General features: G+C 27.0%; 1 protein-coding gene across 1 annotated transcript; it reads left to right on the top strand.

Annotated features, from left to right (window-relative positions):
• LOC124945049 (endoglucanase 8-like) lies at window positions 1-3,106 on the top strand. The gene is made up of 6 exons (XM_047485419.1): window positions 1-694; window positions 1,052-1,144; window positions 1,230-1,391; window positions 2,090-2,201; window positions 2,305-2,468; window positions 2,587-3,106. The coding sequence occupies exons 1-6, from the start codon at window positions 59-61 to the stop codon at window positions 2,908-2,910; spliced, it is 1,491 nt and encodes a 496-aa protein (XP_047341375.1). The 5' UTR covers window positions 1-58; the 3' UTR covers window positions 2,911-3,106.
• The last annotated feature ends 18,546 nt before the right edge of the window (window positions 3,107-21,652 follow it).

Below are 21,652 nucleotides of genomic sequence, written 5' to 3'. Positions count from 1 at the left end.
TCATTCCCTCACGCGAACACAAGAGAGAGAAAGTGAGAGAAGAAATATATATATAAAAATGGCGCCAATGGCTTCCCATTTTCCGGCCAAATTCCAGCCACTCTCCTTCATTTTACTCATCTCTTTGCTCTCTTTCACTTCCTCACCGGCCACTGCCAACAATTACGGCGATGCCCTCCGTAAAAGCATCCTCTTCTTTGAAGGCCAACGTTCAGGCAAACTCCCGCCGGATCAACGCCTACGTTGGCGTGGTGACTCCGGTTTACACGACGGATCAACTGCTGGCGTAGACCTCACTGGCGGCTACTACGACGCCGGCGATAACATCAAGTTCGGTTTCCCAATGGCATTTACAACGACAATGTTAGCGTGGAGTGTGATTGATTTTGGAAGGAACATGGGACCTGAACTGGGTAATGCGTTGAAGGCAGTGCGATGGGGAACGGATTATCTTCTTAAGGCTACTGCAATTCCTGGCGTGGTTTTTGTTCAGGTTGGAGATCCGTATTCAGATCATAACTGTTGGGAGAGACCAGAAGATATGGATACACTTCGAACGGCGTATAAGATAGATGCTAACCATCCTGGATCTGATGTCGCCGGTGAGACTGCAGCTGCCTTAGCTGCTGCATCCATCGTGTTTCGATCACGTGATCCTGCTTATTCGAGACGCCTCCTCGATCGTGCCGTTAAAGTATGTTCTGTGGTCCCTTGATTTACAGTTTGCTGTTTGACTATGACCTTCATTCATCTGTTTTCACTTTTTGGAAGCTATGTTGCAGTAAATCTAGAGTAAATCTAAAACCCTTATTTGGGTTTGGTTGGATTTGAGCATAGCTTATTTGATAATGAGAATTATTAGGTTTAAAATGACTGTTTTACCTTTTACCAGCCTAGATTTGCTAAACAAAATGTGGGGAACCAGCGTTTTCCAGTTTTCCAGTTTTCCAATAACAAAAAGTCATATTGTACTGTGTAAAAATGATGCTTGTTTGTTTGTTTGTTTGTTATTCTTCAAAGTTAAGACCCGTGAATTTGATTGGTTTTGTAGGTCTTTGATTTCGCTGACAGACACAGAGGTGCATATAGCAACAGTTTATACCATTGGGTCTGCCCTTTTTACTGTGATGTTAACGGCTACCAGGTAAAAAAAGTTTAGCTTTTTACATGTTTATGATTAATGGAGTTAAGGGTAATATTTCTGATGAGTTTTACCTAAAAATGAACAGGACGAGTTGCTATGGGGAGCAGCCTGGTTGCACAAGGCATCTAGACAACGTAGATACAGAGAATACATTGTGAAAAACGAGGTTATTTTGAGAGCAGGTGATACTATTAATGAATTTGGTTGGGATAATAAGCATGCTGGGATTAATGTTCTCATTTCCAAGGTAACCAAACAAGCCCCTACATCTCTGATCCTTTTTTTTTTGTCTTAGACATTGTTCCTCTTGTCTCTTGTGCCCCTTTTGTTTGGAAGCATTTGTTAATCATAGTTTATAGAACCCAAAATTGTGCCAATCACGTGTTGTATGGATGACTTTTGTCCATGAAATTATTAAATATTAGAGAAACCTCAAAACCGGGTCCCTGTTTGTGGTCACAAAAAATAATTAATCAAGAGACCTTGTTTGGTGTTTGGTGTAGGGTCTATCTTTCTTTGCCCAAACTATTAATTACCAAAGTAGTAGTTGAAAATAATATTTTTGGTTTAAAGAGGTGATGTAAATTGATTGAACAAAAAAAACCCATATTCCAAAGAAATCATGTGATGTCATAATAATGGAGATAGGGTTCTGAAATGCAGTGTGTTTTCAGCTAGCATCTGTTTCTTTCTTTCTTTGATGCCATGTGCAAAAAGGCAACAAGACACAGTTCTTCCCCCCCATACCCATATCATACCATACCCCCCTTAGCTATTATTACTTTCTTTCTTTTTTTAATCAGATTAGTTGAAGTTGACATCTCTTCCCAGTCCAATTTTAGATGTGAATGGTTAAATCTTCTTTTCATTCATTAATAATAATAATAATATCTTAGATTGGAACAACTCCCAATGTGATAATGTATTTTCTTATTATGTATGCAGGAAGTTCTAATGGGAAGAGCAAATGACCTAAAATCTTTCCAAAACAATGCAGATGATTTCATTTGCTCAATATTACCTGGAATTTCTCATCCTCAAGTCCAATACTCTCCTGGTATTTCATTTATTTATTATACCCATAATAGAATATGTGCTTTTCCTTCTTATCCCTAAAGTAAAAAAAAGAGAATAAAACTTTATAAAAATTGAAATTGAAGGTGGGTTGATCTTCAAAGCTGGTGCAAGCAACATGCAACATGTAACATCTCTATCATTCCTACTTCTAGCCTATTCCAATTATTTGAGTCATTCCAATCACATTGTGTCATGTGGCCATTTATCTGCCTCCCCTTCTCTCCTCAAGCAATTGGCTAAGCGTCAGGTTATTATTATTACTATTACTATTACTATTATCTAATCTTCATAATTCCAAATTATTATTGAGATTTGAGAAACATGTATATATAGTAATTGGTAAATGAATGAATGATTGAAAGCAGGTGGACTACATACTAGGGGATAATCCATTGAGAATGTCCTACATGGTAGGATATGGTAGACGATACCCAGAAAGGATACATCATAGAGGTAGCTCAATCCCATCTGTTCGAGCCCATCCGGCTCACGTAAGTTGCAAAGAAGGGTCTCGGTATTTCCTTAGCCCAAACCCGAATCCTAATGTCCTTGTTGGAGCTGTCGTAGGTGGACCTAATAGCTCAGATTCATTCCCAGATTCAAGGCCTTTCTTTCAGGAATCTGAACCCACTACTTACATTAATGCACCCTTAGTGGGTCTCCTTGCCTTCTTCTCAGCTCATTATTAATAATCATCTCAAGCATAGTAGTAGTGGTTGGCAAAGGTCACCCTACCCCCATCTATTATTATTATTTGCGTGTCATGTGATGTTAGTATTAAACAACAAAATTGTCTTATTCTGAATTCAGCTGAGCTGAGTCTTTGTAATTTGATAATTTTGAAGTTTTTGTGCTATTATAATGGAAGATCAGTCTTTATCCTTATCTTATCTATCCAATAATATTGGTATCATTTATTGTCTTTTTCCACTAGAGAATAAATGAATAAAAATTGATACTTTTGCAATTTAATATTAACATGGTATTATTGTATTGATGATCTTAGAGGGGTTTCTTTAAATTGGACTTCAATAAGGACTTTGAAAGTACTTTCACCCTATGGATGCAAATTATTATCTATTTATCTCTAATGAGTTCTTAAAGCTTATAAATTTGAAGTTCTTGACTAAAGATACATCCCTATTTATCTTTAAAAATCAATGAGGTCTTGGTTCTTTATTTATTGCATAGTGTTTAGCTAATAAAAACCGTTTCAATTTCTATTTATTTATTTTTACGTGGGGATTTAATATTTAAATAATATCAAAAAAGTAAAATAATGAAAATTATATTTTATAATCATCTCATAAGTAACATTTTTGTCGAATCTAATTTAGTGAGGTTGATATATGTTTTTTTTCTAAAAAAATTTTCGATTAAGAATAAACTTTACAAATATAGAGTTGTCACCTAATTTTTAAAATTAGGAAAATAATTTAAGCGTATTCACGCCATAACTAGAAATTCTTTATGAGTTGAGTCATTGACTACGTGTGGGAAAGAACTAAAATCGATATGTCCACAACGCCCTGAAAATCTCTACTACAACAATTTTGATTTTTAAAATTTATTTTTATACTTTACATTTTAATTTTTCTATTTTCTTGTTTAACTTATTGTTAAGGGTGATTGTTCAAATTTGTATGAACTTTTTTACTTTTGTTCAAAAAAAGTAATACAAGCATAAATAAAATCAAAATCACACAAAATATGCAAGTATACGGGGCATGATGCAAATTGAGTTAGGGTCATAGGCATCGGTCACGCGGGAATACTTTGTTTGAGTTCTCGATCAGTGGGAAAAAATAGGTCGGATGTTTGTCTCCATAATCAACCTCGATCCATAGGTTCTAGCCAAAAACATCAAGGACAAAAAAAACATAATTTTGCCCTAAATCAAAATCTAATTGCTTAGAAACGTCCACTATCATGAATCAAACACTCAGCATGCATCCATAATATAAAAGAATCAAAATAGTTGTACAAAATAAAGCATGTTCCTCGTATATAATTATAAAAAGAAAATAGAGTAATTGAAGTCCTTTTTAAAGGGCCACAAGCACCCCATTTTTATTACATTTAACATGTTGATTGATTTTAAAATATTTTTGTTCGAACAAAGGCCCAAGAATAAAGTCAATCAAAACAAATCTCTTGAATTTAAGAGTTTTTTTAAATATAATTGAAATGAACAAATATATAAGAACGAAAAGTTAAATTATCATCCACACAAATACAGTAATCAATCATTTCCAATAAATTAAAGCTAGAAACATGCAATAATCCAAAAATGGCAATAAAATAATTTTATTAAATTGGGCCTACAAAAGATGAATTGAAAAAGGAAAGATTCTTTATAGCACTTATGAATATCATTAGGAGTAAATCGACCAAACTTCAAAACAAAATACTTAGGTTTGAATATCAAAAAGACAAACTTGGTGGTTTTGCTTAAAAAATCAAAAGGGGAATTATAGGGAGTTTTGAGAATGTATCTCTTATAGGGTTTTGAGATATGAGAATGTGTGCCAATGTGTGGAATAAGTGTTTGTCTTTATGAAAGAATGAGGGTTATATGAACTCAGACAGATTTTTCCTTATTTTCTCTTGACTTGACTTGACTTGTATATAGCCCAATTTATAATAGCAACCGTTTTCAGAAGTTTTTATAGGCCCGTGAGTAGGGATGACAATGGGGTGATTCGGGGAGAGAAATACATTATCATCCTCACCCTGTTTTTACTTCGGGGATTTTTTTACTACCATACTCGTTCTATTCGGTTTCAGAGAATCCATGCGGGGCACCGTTTATACTATTATCTCAAAAGTAAATATTTTTTTTATATTATCAAATTATATAAACGAATTTTTAATATAATATATATTGTAATATATATTAAAATTTATTATTAAGAAATAAACTTAAAACTCTTATAAAATATAATGAATAAATAAATATATGGGTGATTTTATATATTTAATTGTGGTTTTAGTATTCGGGGTACAATCAAGATAAAATCGGGACGATTTAGGGCGGAGAACACAAATACCATCCCCGTCTCAACCCCGGTCAAACCGGGAAAAAATCGCCCCAAACAGGGCAATTCAATTCGGTTAACGCGAGACGATTTTAAATTGTCATCCTTACCTGTTAGGTCAAATCTCATTTGCGCCGTTTATGCCATTATTGCCGCTTTATTTTTTTCAAGTTCTATTAAGAAATAAATAAGATCATAGTTAACAAATAAAACTAAATATAATTTTTAAATAAGGTGGCAAATAAAAATCAATATAAATTTTCAAATGCAATAAGGTAAAAAATAAAAGTTAAGGAATTTTTTTAAATACTAAGAAGTAGCAATATAAAAATCAAGAAAAATTATAGATATCATTATAATATAGTTTATTTAATTGTTTATTTATATATTTAGATTTATTCGAAAATAATCCAGATTTTAATTATTTTGAAAAATAAAATTATAAAATATATGAGGTAAAATGTGGGTTTGTGCATATTGGTTTGTGTTTCAAGAATTATTTTAATAAAACATTATTTTAAATGATTTATAAAAATATATTTTGACATTTTAAAATTAATTATAATAATAATTAATTTTATGATAAATTTAAATAATCTTTTATATTTAAAATAATCAAATTATAATTTGATTAAAGAAATATGTATTTTAAATTAATTAAAAATAATTAATTTAAAAAGAATATTTATTTGATAAATAAGTCGTCAATTGATATTCAATTTAAAAACAATAAAAAGTTTTGTAGATGTATATAAACGTTTATTTGATTAGAGATTCTTTTAAATTCGATTTTTGGTGATACATTGGAAATGATTTCGTACTATATCTTTGGTACCCGTTAAATATAATTTCTATTTTATAAAATTTCTACTTTTGAAAATTTGGTTTTATTAACAAATTATTCACTAGTCTCAAATGGGACAATTCATGAAATTGGAGGAAGTATCGGAGACATCCTCTAGTCACGGTGGATTGATATCGGTTGGACCAGTTGCGGTCCCTCAACTCCCCAACAATGTTCTTCAAGTCCAAAACATGCACAAATATTTTTTGCATTTAATATTATAAAATAATATTTAAATGTTGGTACATTCGATTAATGTTAATAATTATTGAGAAAATACCTAAAAAATATTTAGAATGTTAAAATATTAAACCGATATTTTGTTTTTTAAATTTAGAAAGTTAGTCTGTCGAATCAATATTGTTTTTAGGGGTGAGTCGGTACGGTATACCTTAATATTTTATCCATACCTTATACCTTACTTAAAATTTCGGTATGCAAAAAATGCATACCTTTATCTTACCTTGATTTCGGTATACCTTGTTTTGATATACCTTAATTTCGGTATACAAAAAAATCATACATTTATCTTACCTTAATTTTGGTATACCTTATTTTCGGTATGGTATCAGTATTATACCTTTGATACTTAAAAAATATATTAATTTTAAAAAAAATCAATCCCAACAGTAAGGTAGAGATTGCATATATTGAATAATATTTCAGTATAATTATATTTTGATATTATTCAAAAATTATTTTTCTATAATTAAATTAATTTCAAATCTATTTAATTATTTCTTTATAAGTATTATATATATATTTATATATATATATATTAACTTATAAATATTATTTCGGTATTTCGGTATATCTCGATATATCAAAATTTTAAAAATCTCATACCTTTACCGTACCAATAATTACGGTATCGGTATCATACCTTACCTTTTTTTCGGTATACCTTAAAAGTCGATATTTTCGATATATTACGGTACGGTATTTTCGATATACCTTTAATATCAGTAATTTTCTCCACCCTAATTGTTTTTAATTTAGAAAATTATCATTCTAAACCAATATTTTTTTCTTAATAAGAATCGAGACAAAACTTTGAAATATGAGATATTCTAATAGGTTAGGTAAAACCAATACTTTAATAATATAGATAATATATATTTAAATTATTTTTAATATATTAATTTTTTAAACATATGAATTATAATTAAATTCCAATTATATAGTTTTCTAAACACAGGAGTTGAATTGTAATTTAATGTCAATTCTTGTGAAATTGAAATTAGAATTTCAAACATACCCGGTTAACAATAATTAAATTAAAAATAATTTGAATATATATTATTATATTATTAAGATTTGTTTAACACAACTTATTACGATAGTTTAGGTATTAAAAGTTTTTGTTTAAATGTCATATATATATATATATATATATATATATATATATATATTCGACATTTTAACTTACTAAACTAAAAAACTATTAATTCGGAATTTAACTTCATAAATTCAAACAAATAAAGTATCGGGTTTTCTATATTAAAAATTATTAAAATGATAATTTACTAAATTCAAAAAAGTATATATTATCTAAATTCAAAAACAAATTAGCACGTTAAAATATTAATTAATTTGTTTAGTAGATATAAAAGTATATTTAAAATTACAATTTTGTAACCCACGGAAATTTCCTGTTCTGTAGCTTAGCACGTGTCATGGACACATGGTAATATGGGGATCGCGGGGTGACTGGAGGTTCAATGCATTTTAATCTTAGTTTGCGTATCATGTGTCTTTTAAAAGAAAATATTATTTTAAAATATTTTGAGAATACTTAGAAGCTTTGAAAATTAATTATGTAAAAATAATTATTTTTTTTCAAATTTTAATAATATATGGACCAAATAACAATTTGGTTAAACCCCGGTTTAAGTTGATCAAACATAATTAATTTAAAAGATCATTTATTTAAAAACAGAGTTCCCAAATAATTTTAGAAAAATCAGTAAAATGTACGTATATAAACGTACTTTATTAGAGTTTCTATAAGGGTTCGAATTTTAATTACGCTCGGGAAAGGGCTTTCACGTCTTCCACGTCCGTCAAATGACACTTTTAATTTTTAAAGCAAAATTTGGTTATTACAAGATTTATTTATAACATTTATTTTCTTTAATTAGTAGTATGAGAGTTCTAAATAAGGATAAGTTTAGATTATGTAAATAATTGTACAAAATTATTTCAAAGGGTATACATGTGATTGCGTTGATATAAAATTAAGTAAAACCTGAAAAATATCAGAAAAATGTTAGAATTTAAAAATAAATTATAAACGGTTCCTTAGAAAAATTATTTGTTTAGGAAATATCCTAAAAATATTTAAATATCATTTTATGACCTTTCGAGATTATTTGAAAATGGATTGTGGTTTCAAATTATAAAAATAATTTTGGGTTTTGAAAAGCGGAACCAAATAGACCTTAGGACCGGAGTCCTAGGGTCTAGGTCCAATTTTGCCGATCTAGGATCGAATTGGCTTGGTCTAGACTGGGAAGGTCTGGATCAGGGCTCGGGGTGCTCGGCCGAGGGACCAGAGGGCTCGGTCTTGGGGTTTAGAAGGCTCGGCTCTGAACTCAGATTGTTTAGTCCTAGGTTTGGGAGGCTCGGTCCCAAGTTAAACCTCTTAGTTCGAGGTTAGAAACCTCGGTCGAACTTCTCGGTCCTTTCTCAAAAACATCAGTCATAACTCAAGAACATCGGTCCTTGGTCTCGGTCTTTTTTCTATTTTCTCGGTCATTGGCCTCGGTCAAGACCGAGATTTCTCGGTCCCGGTCCTACATGACTCGATCGTTGGGGACAAATTGTTCTTGATTTGGTCAAGAATTGCAGGTCTTGTATTTTTTGATCAGTAAGTTGCAATCAACTCATTTGATTGTAGTGATTAAAATTTCTAACTTATCAAGGCCTAATTCTTGTTCCATTAGCTTTCAAATGATGAACATAGTCGAATACAATCAAAACAAGAACATCATACAAGCTCTATAACAACTTTTGAAAATAAAATTCAAATTCAAAATTTTTTAAATTTCATTTTGATCAAACATGATCATGATGTTGTTTTAATGGTCTGGAAATCGTCCTAACATATTTACAAACATGTTTTAGCAACTATTTGAATAAAAAGTTCAAGCTTAAAGATCAAGAACATCAAATTCAAAAAATCTAGATTTTCAATCCAATTTTTTGTTTTTTTTTCGTTTTAGATTAATTTGATCTAAACTCTTTCAACAAAAAGTTCATATAACATCTAAGGAGTGATTCTAAACAAAGAAAACACATAATTCAACTCTAGAACAGATCAAACCGATAAAACTTGTAAAAATTCAATTTTCAATCACAAATTGACATACAAAGGTTTTGAATGCTTATAAATAGTTTAGTACACTCCAAGTATGTATTAGAAGCTTTTCCAAAACCTAGATCAAAGCTTTGATCACCGGAGATGATTTTTACAAAAAATAGTTTGGTCCGAATCTTTGATTCTATATTTGATATGTGATAATTGTTTGATCATTTGGAAGTGAATGGCCTAAAGAGTACTTATACTACTCTAGGTTGGTTGAGGAGGATGATATCAAATTTAATTTAATCACCGGAGTTATTATCCCTAATTCAATCTTCCGCAGCCTAGTTCTAGGCTAAGGTGGAGATTCTAGGTATAGGGCTATTGATGACGAAGATAAGGCGAGAACATGGGAAGAAAACGAAAGGATAATGATGTCTGACGGATGAGCTAGAGCTTCTAGAAGAATCGCCAGCGATCGATCGCGTTTCCGGTGGCCTACCTACATCGACGAAAAAAATGCCTAAAACAATGTTGTTTTGATTTAATGAACGCGTCGTTAGGCGTTCTGTTGGAGCTCCGTCCCGTCTAGGCTATCGGGCTAATAAGGTTAGCGACCCATTAGTCGATCATGTGTGGACCGGGCGTGCATTCTTTTAGCTACAACCGGTAGGCATGGTTGATTCTTGGGCGCTGGATGAAAATCCAACGCTAATCCGATGGCTGAAATCCTGGCTGCAACAATTAAACATAATTTTGGCTACACATAATTATCAGTTTATATTTTTAATAAAAGGGTTATATAAAATTGAATTTTAATCATTTTTTGTATTTTTCTTCACCAAAAATTTCACAAAAATTATATCTAGAAACGTAATAAAAATTATGTTCATTATTTTTATTTTTGAGTATTTATTTAATTGTCTAATTCATAAATTATACATAATTTATGTTTAAAATCATAATTAAATAATTTCAATCCCTTCTTGGTTTAATTTGAGTAAAATAAATACAATATTCTAACCTCAAAAAAATTTAGAATTTTATTTAATTTTTCTAATTATGATTTAATTATCACATAATTAACCTAATTTGATCTTTAAACTCTTTTTGAGTTATTTTAAATTTAAAAATTCAAAATATTATTTTAATATTATTATAATTTAATAATATTATTTATAAAATATGTATTCAAATTTTCATGCTTACACATCTATTAAAATAAAATAGTGTAATTAAGAATTATAAAAATAAATTTGTTTGAATTAAATTAAAATTATAATTCTTAATCTTAAATAGATTTAGAAAAACTAAAAATTAAAATTACATTTCTTCCAATTTTAATTTCCTTCAAATTCAATTTCAAATTAACGATTTAATTCATTTTTACCCACAAATATTTGTTTTAACAATTTCTCTTTCATTTTATTGTATTTTTCTAGTCTTTTTTTTTTCTTTAATGGTTATATTTTTTTCTCATTAATTATTTCATTCTTCTATTATATATTAATTTTTAAATATATATTTATATATTTTATTAACTAATAATTTTTTTTATTCATTTTGGAAAATAATAATATATAAATAAATATATATATATATATAATATAAAGAGAATAAAAAATTAAATACAAAAATAATTAATTACTTTTATATTTATTTATTTTTTTCTTTATATAAAATATATATTAAATTAAAAATATATATATCATTTTTAAAATAAAAAAATGAGTTGTATATATATAACCAACTTAATATATATAATAATAAATTTATATCAATATATATATATAATTTAACGATAATTAATTTATATTTAAGTATTTTAATATATATATATATATTTATTTTTTTAAAAGTATATTTTTAAAATGTTATACATATTTTTTAATATAATTATATATAATTAATGAGGAGCAATAAGTGAGGAAATGGTGGGAAAGTGACCTCAGGTGGCTTAAAAATATAATTGTGAAATTAGAGAAGATAATTTTTTTCAGTTAATCAATTACACCACTCATTCTCTCTTAATTAAATATTAAAATATTTTAATAATTAAAAAATATTGAGAAAAAGAATAAACTCTTAAATATTATATTTTTTAATTAAAATATTAAATAATTTAATAATAAACCATTTGAAGAATGATAAATTATTAATTGTTAGGTTCATATTACAATATTTTTTTTATAAAGCTAATCATTTAATCACAGGCTAAACTAAAAAATGATTTAAATAATTTTTTTTTATAACCTTAGACCAATCAATCAATATTGATTTGTATTTAATAGTTGAAAATGACTCTTCTTCAATAAATGTTTTTTCTTAAGATAGATAAATTGGTACGTGCCCGTATTTGTAATTTAATAATAAACCTCCAAATCTTTAACTCCTAATATATATCATTTGCAGATTACACAAAAAATAATATCTCTAAGACAATTCATTAAATAAAATAAAGAAAAATGTTTAATATTTTATAATTATAAAATGGTTTAGTTTAGTGGTTTTTGGTTAAAATTTAAGTTTATGTTCTGGTTATGAGTTCCAACCTCACCAAAACTTTATTTTTTATAACGGTTAAAATTTACGTTTTTTAGGCTGAGGCAGTCTAAAAGTCAGGATCAGCTCTGAGTCTAAGTCAAAGTTAGATAAAATGATCGTTAGACTTTGTGCCCAAAGAACTACTAAACAAGCTTAAAGAGTCTTTTAATTAAGGTCATTGATTACTATTTAAGTCAAACTATAGATTTTATTTCTTCGAAACTAATGTCAAAAGCATCTCATCTTGGAGTTTGGAAAAGTATGAGACATTTAGAAATAACTTTTATATTTAGTCAGGAATCTTGTTCTCACTACATTTTTTGAATATAAATCCACTACATTTAACAATTAATAATATAGAATATGCGGCTGGCAGGATACAAAAAAAAAATTGCAACTTTCAGGCGTTTCAATAATGTATAGTTTGTAAAACTCTAATTGAACCCAACAATTCTATGGCTTGAATTTGGATGGAACTAATTAAGTTCTTGTAAATTTTATTTCATACCAAAAATCCAAAATAAAAGAAGAAGAAAACCTTTATGTTATTTCTATTTCGCGTTTATTTTGATCTTGGTTTTTTCAGAATTCTTATAGTTTTTTTGTTTTAAAGAATGTAATATGAGATTTGTTTAAGATAAATTATTAAAAATGTATTTTGTATTTAAAATTTAAATTTAGTAAAGTAAAAGATATTTTGATATTTTATGTTGAAAATGATAATGTGATTAATGAGTAAAACCATAAATTCGAGGTATCTTTTGCATTTCTGCTGCCCACATTCTTCTTTTAGTCTACCCGCATCTCAAAGCTGGTCGACCAGTTATAATGGTTGGAAATAGGGGCAACCAAACCATGACCAAAATCACAATTAATTCCTTTTATAAATCCTGCATTCCCACCTTATTTACTTTTTTTTTTTTTTTTTTCTCTTTTAACTAGAGCAAAAAATTGATTAAAACAATAATTTAGGCGTCGTTTGATGAAAGAGTTTTTGGGATAAAATTCAGTTTTTATTCTAAAACTCAAACATCTTATTAACCATCAAATCAAATAATTTTATCATTTAAATACTAAAATTACTCTATAATTTTATCCCCTCTCTCTAAAACATTATTCTCTCACATACACTATAGTCAAATGACAAATTAGTCTTCAAATTTTAAAAATTAGTTTTTTCCTACTTTTTATGAAGCAATGGTTTTTTGAATAAAACCCAAAAAAACATTTCCTCAAACAAGGCCTATAGTTATAGAATAGTTAAAGTGATAAAACTATTGGTTAAGAGAAGAACAAATATGTATTAATTAACTTTTATGTTGGTTTCTTGAGGAGTTTTAAATGAGTTTTTTTACAAAAATATTGTTTAGGTTTCAATTGAATGAATTATTGTAATGTTATTTTGTATTTATAATATTATAAAAATAAGATAATTGTATTTTAAGATTTTTGTTGATAAATTGGAGTAATTTGATGGTTGAATCTAAAAAAAAAATTAAAACCTGCAAAAATTAAAAAGAAAAACTAGGTTCAAATGAGCTCCAAATAACCCAAACGATGAAATCAAACCAACTTTTGGAACTAGTTTGATTCTGTTTGTTTTATTTATTTATTTTTTAATCTCTTTCACATTAATATCATTTTAATAATTAAATTACTTAATTTATCAAATTATTCATATTTTATTTCTATTAAATTTTAAGTATAAAAATATTTAATAATTTATCTTAAACAAATCTCAAATAATAATATATATTTTTATCAAATAAGTTTTTTTTGAAAAAATCTAAAATCAATCTAAGATCAAACAAGTCCCAAGGTTTATAAATTTATGGGTCTTTTTTCTTGATTCAAAGTTCAAAGTTCCTAGTTGATGGCTGCCTGTCTCATACATGGATTGGGACAGTTTACAGAGAGACAGTAAGCCACATGGTGAGAACTGAGAAATTTAATAAGTGGACTGCCAAAGCCTAACCCCTCAAAGCACGTGAACATTATTATTGATGGAGCAATTGGTGTTTTTCACACCCCCAAAAGGGAAATAATTGGTCAAAAGAGCTAATAAATGAATGATTTCATGGTCTCATTTTCTTGTAAACTTTTCTTTTTACTTTTTCCTTTTTTTTTTCCTTTCTATTTTTAGATGGGCCTTCTCAGCAGTTCCCAAATACATGCAAAGAAATCCAAGTTTTTTCTGTTTTCTGATATGGACTAATCAAGAACCTCCATTTCTTAGAGCTGGTTTGATATTTTGTTATTTGAAGGTTTTTAAGTTGATTGTTGAATGAAATTAAATGGGTTAATTGAAGTTTTAATTAATTCGTTAAATTATTATAATACTATTTTAGTATTTTTATTAATAAAATTAACTCATCAAAATAGTCCCGTGATAAGAGTCGACTTAAAAGATAAAAATTTTACGAGTTCGATTCTATCTGTAAACGTTTTGAGTTGAAGCGGATGTCATGATTGTGCTGTATTAAATTAGTTCTCCTCCATTATAAATAAAAAAAAACATTGATTTGAATTTTGAAAAGATATAGATTTTTGATAAAAAAAAAAAAAAAATCAAACCAATCATTTAAGTATTTGAGAATTTTTATTAGGATTTTACTGAAAATATTGTTTTGATACAAATAAATGGTTAATTATATTGGTTAAATTATAATAATATATTTTTATATCAATAATTATAAAAATAAAAGAATATATATACAGTTGATAAATGATGTGATTTGACTATTGAAAATAAATAATATAAGGATAATATTTCTTAAAGCTTGTTTGATCTTGGTTTTGTTTGGAGTGGGGATTTGAAATTTTGTCTTAAAAGTTGTTATTTGATAAAAAAAAATTTATTTAAATATTTAATTAGTTTGATTACTCAAATATTCAATAATATTTAAAATTAATAAAAATAAAATAAAAATATTTTAATCAATAAAAATTGTGATAATAAAGGAATATTAAAAAATAAAGTAAAATCTTAAAAAGACCCACATTAATTAGCTCTTGGGCTTGTCCTATATTAGAATTTTTTTTTTAAAGTTTTATCCATAAACTCAAACATTCCATCTAACTTTTTTCATCAATCAATTCATATGTTTCATTATAAAAATAACAAAATAGTTCAATTAAATATTTTATAATTTTATTTTTAATTTATTATATAGTTATTTAATTTTATTATTAGAACATATTGTAAAAATGTTTACATATATTTATTGTTATTTTTCTAGGCTATTTATTGCCATTTTTTAGATTATTTATTATTTTTTTAATCAAGACAAATATTTGTTAATCACTATTTTTTTTCTGCATGTTTTCTTTTTTTAATTTCTTTGTTTCAACATTTTTTCTATAATAAAAAATAAAAATAAAAATTATAAATTAAATTATATAAATATTTAAATATAAATTTGTAATCAAATTATAATTTTTTTTAGATAATTACGTCAAATACTAATTACTTTTAAAATAATATTAAATAAATAACAATACTTAAAAACTTAGTAACCATGTGGCTAATTATCATTTTCATTCATCCGACCTTATACATTGATAAACTTAATGTCGAAAATAATTCGTTTCATTAAGTGACAAAATATAAGAAGCTCCTAAAATATTAGGTACCCGGTTGTAATAAGAGCATCCCCATCCTTGTACCCATACATAGGTACAAATATGTGCCACATCAGCAGCCACATCACAAATAAATTATACCTCTCAATTTATACCTCTATTCCCCAACCATCTCAAGTACAATTGTGGTCCCACCATCCACATCTTCTAATTCATACAATATTTTTTAATTATATTAATTTGTTTAAATTAATAAAACTATTATTTATAAATTATATTAAAAAATTTAAAAAAAAAATAATAATTTTTAAAAATAATTTAGGAAATTATCATCACAATAATACTTGAAAAAAATAGACTACTAAATCATATTTTGTTAAATAAAAAATTAATTAAAACGGTTTATTTTTTAAAATTTTTAAATGTTTATTTTTTTTTATAAAAAAGTGGGGGTGGGGACCATTTTTTTTGACTTTTTCTCATTTGTACCCAGTAGCAAAACTTTGCTACTCAATTTTCTCTCTCCTAATTTGTACCCATCTCCCCATTAGTGTATCCAGGTACAAATTTTGTCCACATCAGATTTGTACCTACCGATGGGATGCTCTAAGAGTGCTGTGATTCTCATTTATCGTTGCTTTAAGATTATTTTTTCAAATGAAATTGTGAAAGCCTGTGAACATGTGGTTGCTTGAATAATCTGAATTTGCTTCTTTTGTTTGAATCCACATAACGATATTTCATTTGATATAATCAGCCATTTAAATTTTCAAATACCATAGAATCCTCTATGATCAGTTTGTGCAAAAGAGTGTTAGCTTATTTAACATCTCTTTTCTCGCATGTTGAAGAGATTAACATTGTCTCTCATTAACTTTATAAATTGACCTACTTTGTTTATTTATTTCTAAATTAATTTATTTTATTTTTCAAACTCAGTTTTAATATATTTTTTAAATTTATTTATTTACATCTAAACTATTAAAAATCAATATTAAATATATGAGTAATAATATATACGACACTCTTATACAACACCTTCGCATAACACTTACCTCATTTGGAAAGAAAGAGAAAATATTTTTCTCTCTCTTGTATTTTTTTAAAGATATATTTTCTCTTCCTTTTGACATGAGGTAGGTGTTATGCGAAGGTGCTATATAAGAGTGTTGTATATATCATTACTCTAAATATATATATATATATATATATATATATATATATTATTTTTAAATATTTAAATTATTATTTTTTAAAATATGATTATTCATATTTTGATATATATGTTTAAATTATTATTTTTATAAATTGAATATATATATATATATATTAAATTATTATTTTATAAATTTGATTATATATATATATATTTATTTATTTATACATTTTAATTATTTTTTATATAACCATATTTTTTTTAAAGTTTCATCAAATATTATATAATGAGAATCATTCAAATAAAATGAAAAAAACACATTTAAAGTGTCGCAAAAAAAGTCGAAACATAACAAAATTAACCATTTGAGAAATAATAATAAAAATATAAGCAAACAAATAGATCCGACCAGTTATCCAAAAATAGGTTATTGGACACCCTTCTATTCTCTATAGGAAAGATGAAGTACATTATTTCCTTTAAGGGCTGCGGAATATGTTTAAAAACGAACAAGTATAACATAAAATTTAGCGTTAATTATTTCAGAGATACTCGAGATCACTTTCACCGTTTTCCAAAGTTGATTTTCTTGAGCACCTCTAAAATTGTTAAGGCAAATTTTATGTCAAGCTTATTCGTTGATGAACATTTTTAACTTATATTTTTATTATTATTTCTTAAATGGTTAATCTCGTTGTGTTTCGACTTTATTTGTTGACATTTTGAAAATTCGTGTTTTTGTAATATTTTTGTCATTATGTTTAAACAATTCTCATTTATATAATACTAAGTGAAATGTTTTAAACAATTCTCATTTATATAATACTAAGTGAAATGTTGTAAAAATAAAATAAGTTATATAAAATAATAATTGAAATTTTAATATATATATATATATATATATATATTAAAATATAAATAATCAAATTTATAAAAAATAATAATTTAAAAAATATAAATATATCAAAATATAAATAATCAAATTTATCAAAATAATAATTTAAATATAAATAAATATATTTATAAAAAAAATAATTTTAATATTTTAATAAAAATAATAAGTTTTATATATATTTAATAATGAGTTTAAATAGTTTAAATGTATTTAAAAATAAAATAGGAAATGTTTGAATAGTAAAATATGTTAGTTTGAGAATGAATAAACAAATAAGTTACACGATAAACAATGTTATTTTGAGAACATGATAATTTGTTTGATGAAATGGTGCAATATAACCTTATTGGTTGGAATATCTTAAATTTAGGAGATAATATTTCTCTGTCACAAATAATTTTATTAATGCTTATATACATATTTTGTAATTAATGATTTATGTATCATTTTCACATACCTACGAGTAAATGTGAAAAATGATATTCAGGAGTATATATGTCATGTAATGTCAAGTCGTGAATTGATCATTTTACACTAGACATAAAATAAGTAAACAATAGATTGTGGTTATATATAGCTAAGACATTGGTGGTTGTGTGTCTAGATCATTCACATTGAGTATACGAATGTTTAGATTAAACATGAGTATCGTAAATAGAACCAATGCAATCTTATAGAAATAAGACAAACATAACAATATTATATTATAACTAATATATGTTTTAAAAAAAATAAACAATTTCACCTTAAATATTTGTCGTAAAGGTGTTGGTGTGAACTTTTGATGAACAATATGTTGATCAATTGGAACTATCTAAGCAATACTTAATTGATGAAGGGCCTCAGTACCAATGAAACATATCGAGAAATAGTTTTCTTAGAGTGGCCAAATGTGATTTCAACTCAAGACATACTATGACCATGTGTTAATCTGCTGCAGTCGTAATCTGTTGCAGCCGAAATCAAGAGCTGAAATCTCATCCAATGCCCAACAGCTTGTCGCGTCTCCCACTACAACGGAAAAAAGGCGAGTTCGGGAATAAGCGGATCAACTAACGTGTGTCTCAACGTCGTTAACCCGATCATATATGGAACTAGGGGTGGGGAAAATTACCGATATTAAAGGTATATCGAAAATATTGTACCGTAATATATCGAAAATATCGACTTTTAAGGTATACCGAAAAAAAAGGTAAGGTATGATACCGATACCGTAATTATTGGTACGGTAAAGGTATGAGATTTTTAAAATTTTGGTATATCAAGATATACCGAAATACCGAAATAGTATTTATAAGTTAATATATATATATATATATATATATATATATATATATATATATATATATATATATATATATATATATATATATATATATATATATATAATACTTATAAGGAAATAATTAAATAGATTTGAAATTAATTTAATTATAGAAATATAATTTTTGAATAATATTAAAATATAATTATACTGAAATATTATTCAATATATGCAATCTCTACCTTACCGATGGGATTTATTTTTTTTAAAATTAATATATGTTTTAGGTATCAAAGGTATAATACTGATACCGTACCTAAAATAAGGTATACCGAAATTAAGGTAAGGTAAATGTATGAATTTTTTGTATACCGAAATTAAGGTATATCGAAACAAGGTATACCGAAATCAAGGTAAGATAAATGTATGCATTTTTTGCATCCCGAAATTTTAGGTAAAGTATAAGGTATGGATAAAATATTAAGGTATACCGTACCGACCCACCCTTAGATGGAACTCCCAGACGCAACAAATCACTAACATAATGATATGCTTAGACGCGCGTTTGCATTTTCGGTCTAAAACGACGACGTTTAAAGCTTAGGTTGTCATTTTCCTCGCGAAGAATAACATGACTGTGAGTCTACACATTTGATTGTAAGCAAATTTGAAAGTTGTTGGTCTTTATTGTCTTTTATGCAATTAGGGTTTATTTAATTATTAATGGACTTGAGCTTATATGTATAGGTAATTTAGGGTTTCTATGTTAATTTACACATTTAAAAGGGTTGTTTGTAAATGTTGATATACAACACTTAAGACTCTTAAAACTTTTCCTCTTCAACAAATATTATTGTCCTTCCCAGTTTTTCTAACTTTTCATTTTCTTCATAATTGTTCTTAAAAGATCCAATAATCAGAACCAACAATGATGATCGAATGAAACTTTTGATTTTTCAAAAATATAACTCAACTGATACTCAATCAAATGTAGTGATTCAAAGGATGAAATGATCACCCTAACATGGTGATCATTTTGCCTAGAAGTATTGAAGAAATGATGCCCTAATCCGACAAGTGTTGGGTTTTCTACAACAAATGAGGGTCGCGCAACGGAAGCATCATTCAAAAATATTTCGCAAACCCTAACTCGTTTCATCGTGCTTAACGATTAAACCATAATAAGTATACTAACCTGGTTCATTTTTCAATGATTACCGAGACGTTTCTTGATGCGAACGTCCTCTATTTGTATCCACACATGAGCAGGAATCCAACGCCTTGGATTCTTGTCTACTAGGACTCTTAATTTTTACACACACTTGAAAACCCTTTTCAATGGTATATATATATATATTTGCTAAGTATTAATGAAACCCTAATAACAACTTTATGGGTTTCATAAGTCCATAAAAATTTGGACCTTAGCTTTATGTTTCAACCCGCTCAGTTGTGTGACCCAATAGGCTTATTTAATATGACAGTGGGCCTAATATATTTTTATGTCTACAAATGGTAATTGGTCTCTATAAAGACATTACTACTAATCATATTAAATGAAAAATTATTTTATGAATTGTCTATTTATAATTATTATTAAAATCTCTTTGTCTCGTGATATTTGTGATTGAACATAAGGCATGATAAAGCCACCTTATCAAATTTAATCATTTTTCAATCGATAAATAGACTAACCTATTAAATGATATTAATACACTTATTAATTTATTTATAACACGGCCATGCATTTCTCAGTCATACTTACACGAAGGGCCCAGAGATATCACTCTCATAATAATATGAACAAATCTCATCTTAATTATTCACTATCCACCACATAATTAAGAATATGTTCAAGTACAACTTTTATAATCATCCGATTAAAGATGACGTTTGATTGTATCAAAACATATTGATCTTTTATTCATGATTCTATGGTAATCTCATGTTTAAGGATTATAACAATCAATCATTATGAAATTACTTATGACTTATATCCATGTAGTAATTTCCCGCGGGTTGGTCCAGTCTTGTATACTCTTATAAGAAAATCCATGATTATGATTTATGTTTTCACATATATAACTATCTCATGATTATTAATCATAACTCATAATAGTCTTAATTTATTATTGTTCTCACGGTAATAATTGACTATGAACATTTTAAAATACATCATATATATTCATGAATCTTTATTAAATAATAAACATGCAATTGGATAATAGTATTAACGAAATGAAAATAATAATAATAATATCATCTATATAATTATTTTAAAGCACTAGCACCAACAATAAGAACGATCGAATATAGACCAAAGTCATTAATGACTTTTTGTCTGAAATTCGATTCACTTGATCGTTGAAACGACTTAAGTAAGTTATAAATAGCTCTTCTTAGGAAAAAAGAAGGTAATTGTCAGAATCATAAGCCCCCCAATCCACTTCACCTAGAATCTTCCATTAAAATTTTCAAGTTTTTCTTGAAAATTTTGTGTAAGGCCTTAAGGCTCGGTTTTGGGTAATCGCAAAGTTTCTAAAAGAGTTCATGAGTATTTTCCGACTCACTATGGGCTTGTTTGAGGAAAGGGTTTTTTGGGTTTTACCTGGGTTTTATCCTAAAAACCCTTGTTTGGTAAAAACTAGGAAAATCTGATTTTTAAAATTTGAAGACTAATTTACCTTTTGACTTTAGAGGATATGGTGTAGGTGAGAGAATGATGGTTTAGAGAGAGAGAGGATAAAATTAGATGGTAGTTTTGGTATTTAAATGATAAAATTATTTGATTTGATGATTGATAA

Source organism: Impatiens glandulifera, chromosome 7, assembly GCF_907164915.1.
Source record: "Impatiens glandulifera chromosome 7, dImpGla2.1, whole genome shotgun sequence".
NCBI classification, from domain to species: domain Eukaryota; kingdom Viridiplantae; phylum Streptophyta; class Magnoliopsida; order Ericales; family Balsaminaceae; genus Impatiens; species Impatiens glandulifera.
Note: the sequence above shows the minus strand (reverse complement) of the source record. Positions and strands in the feature narration are given on the sequence as shown.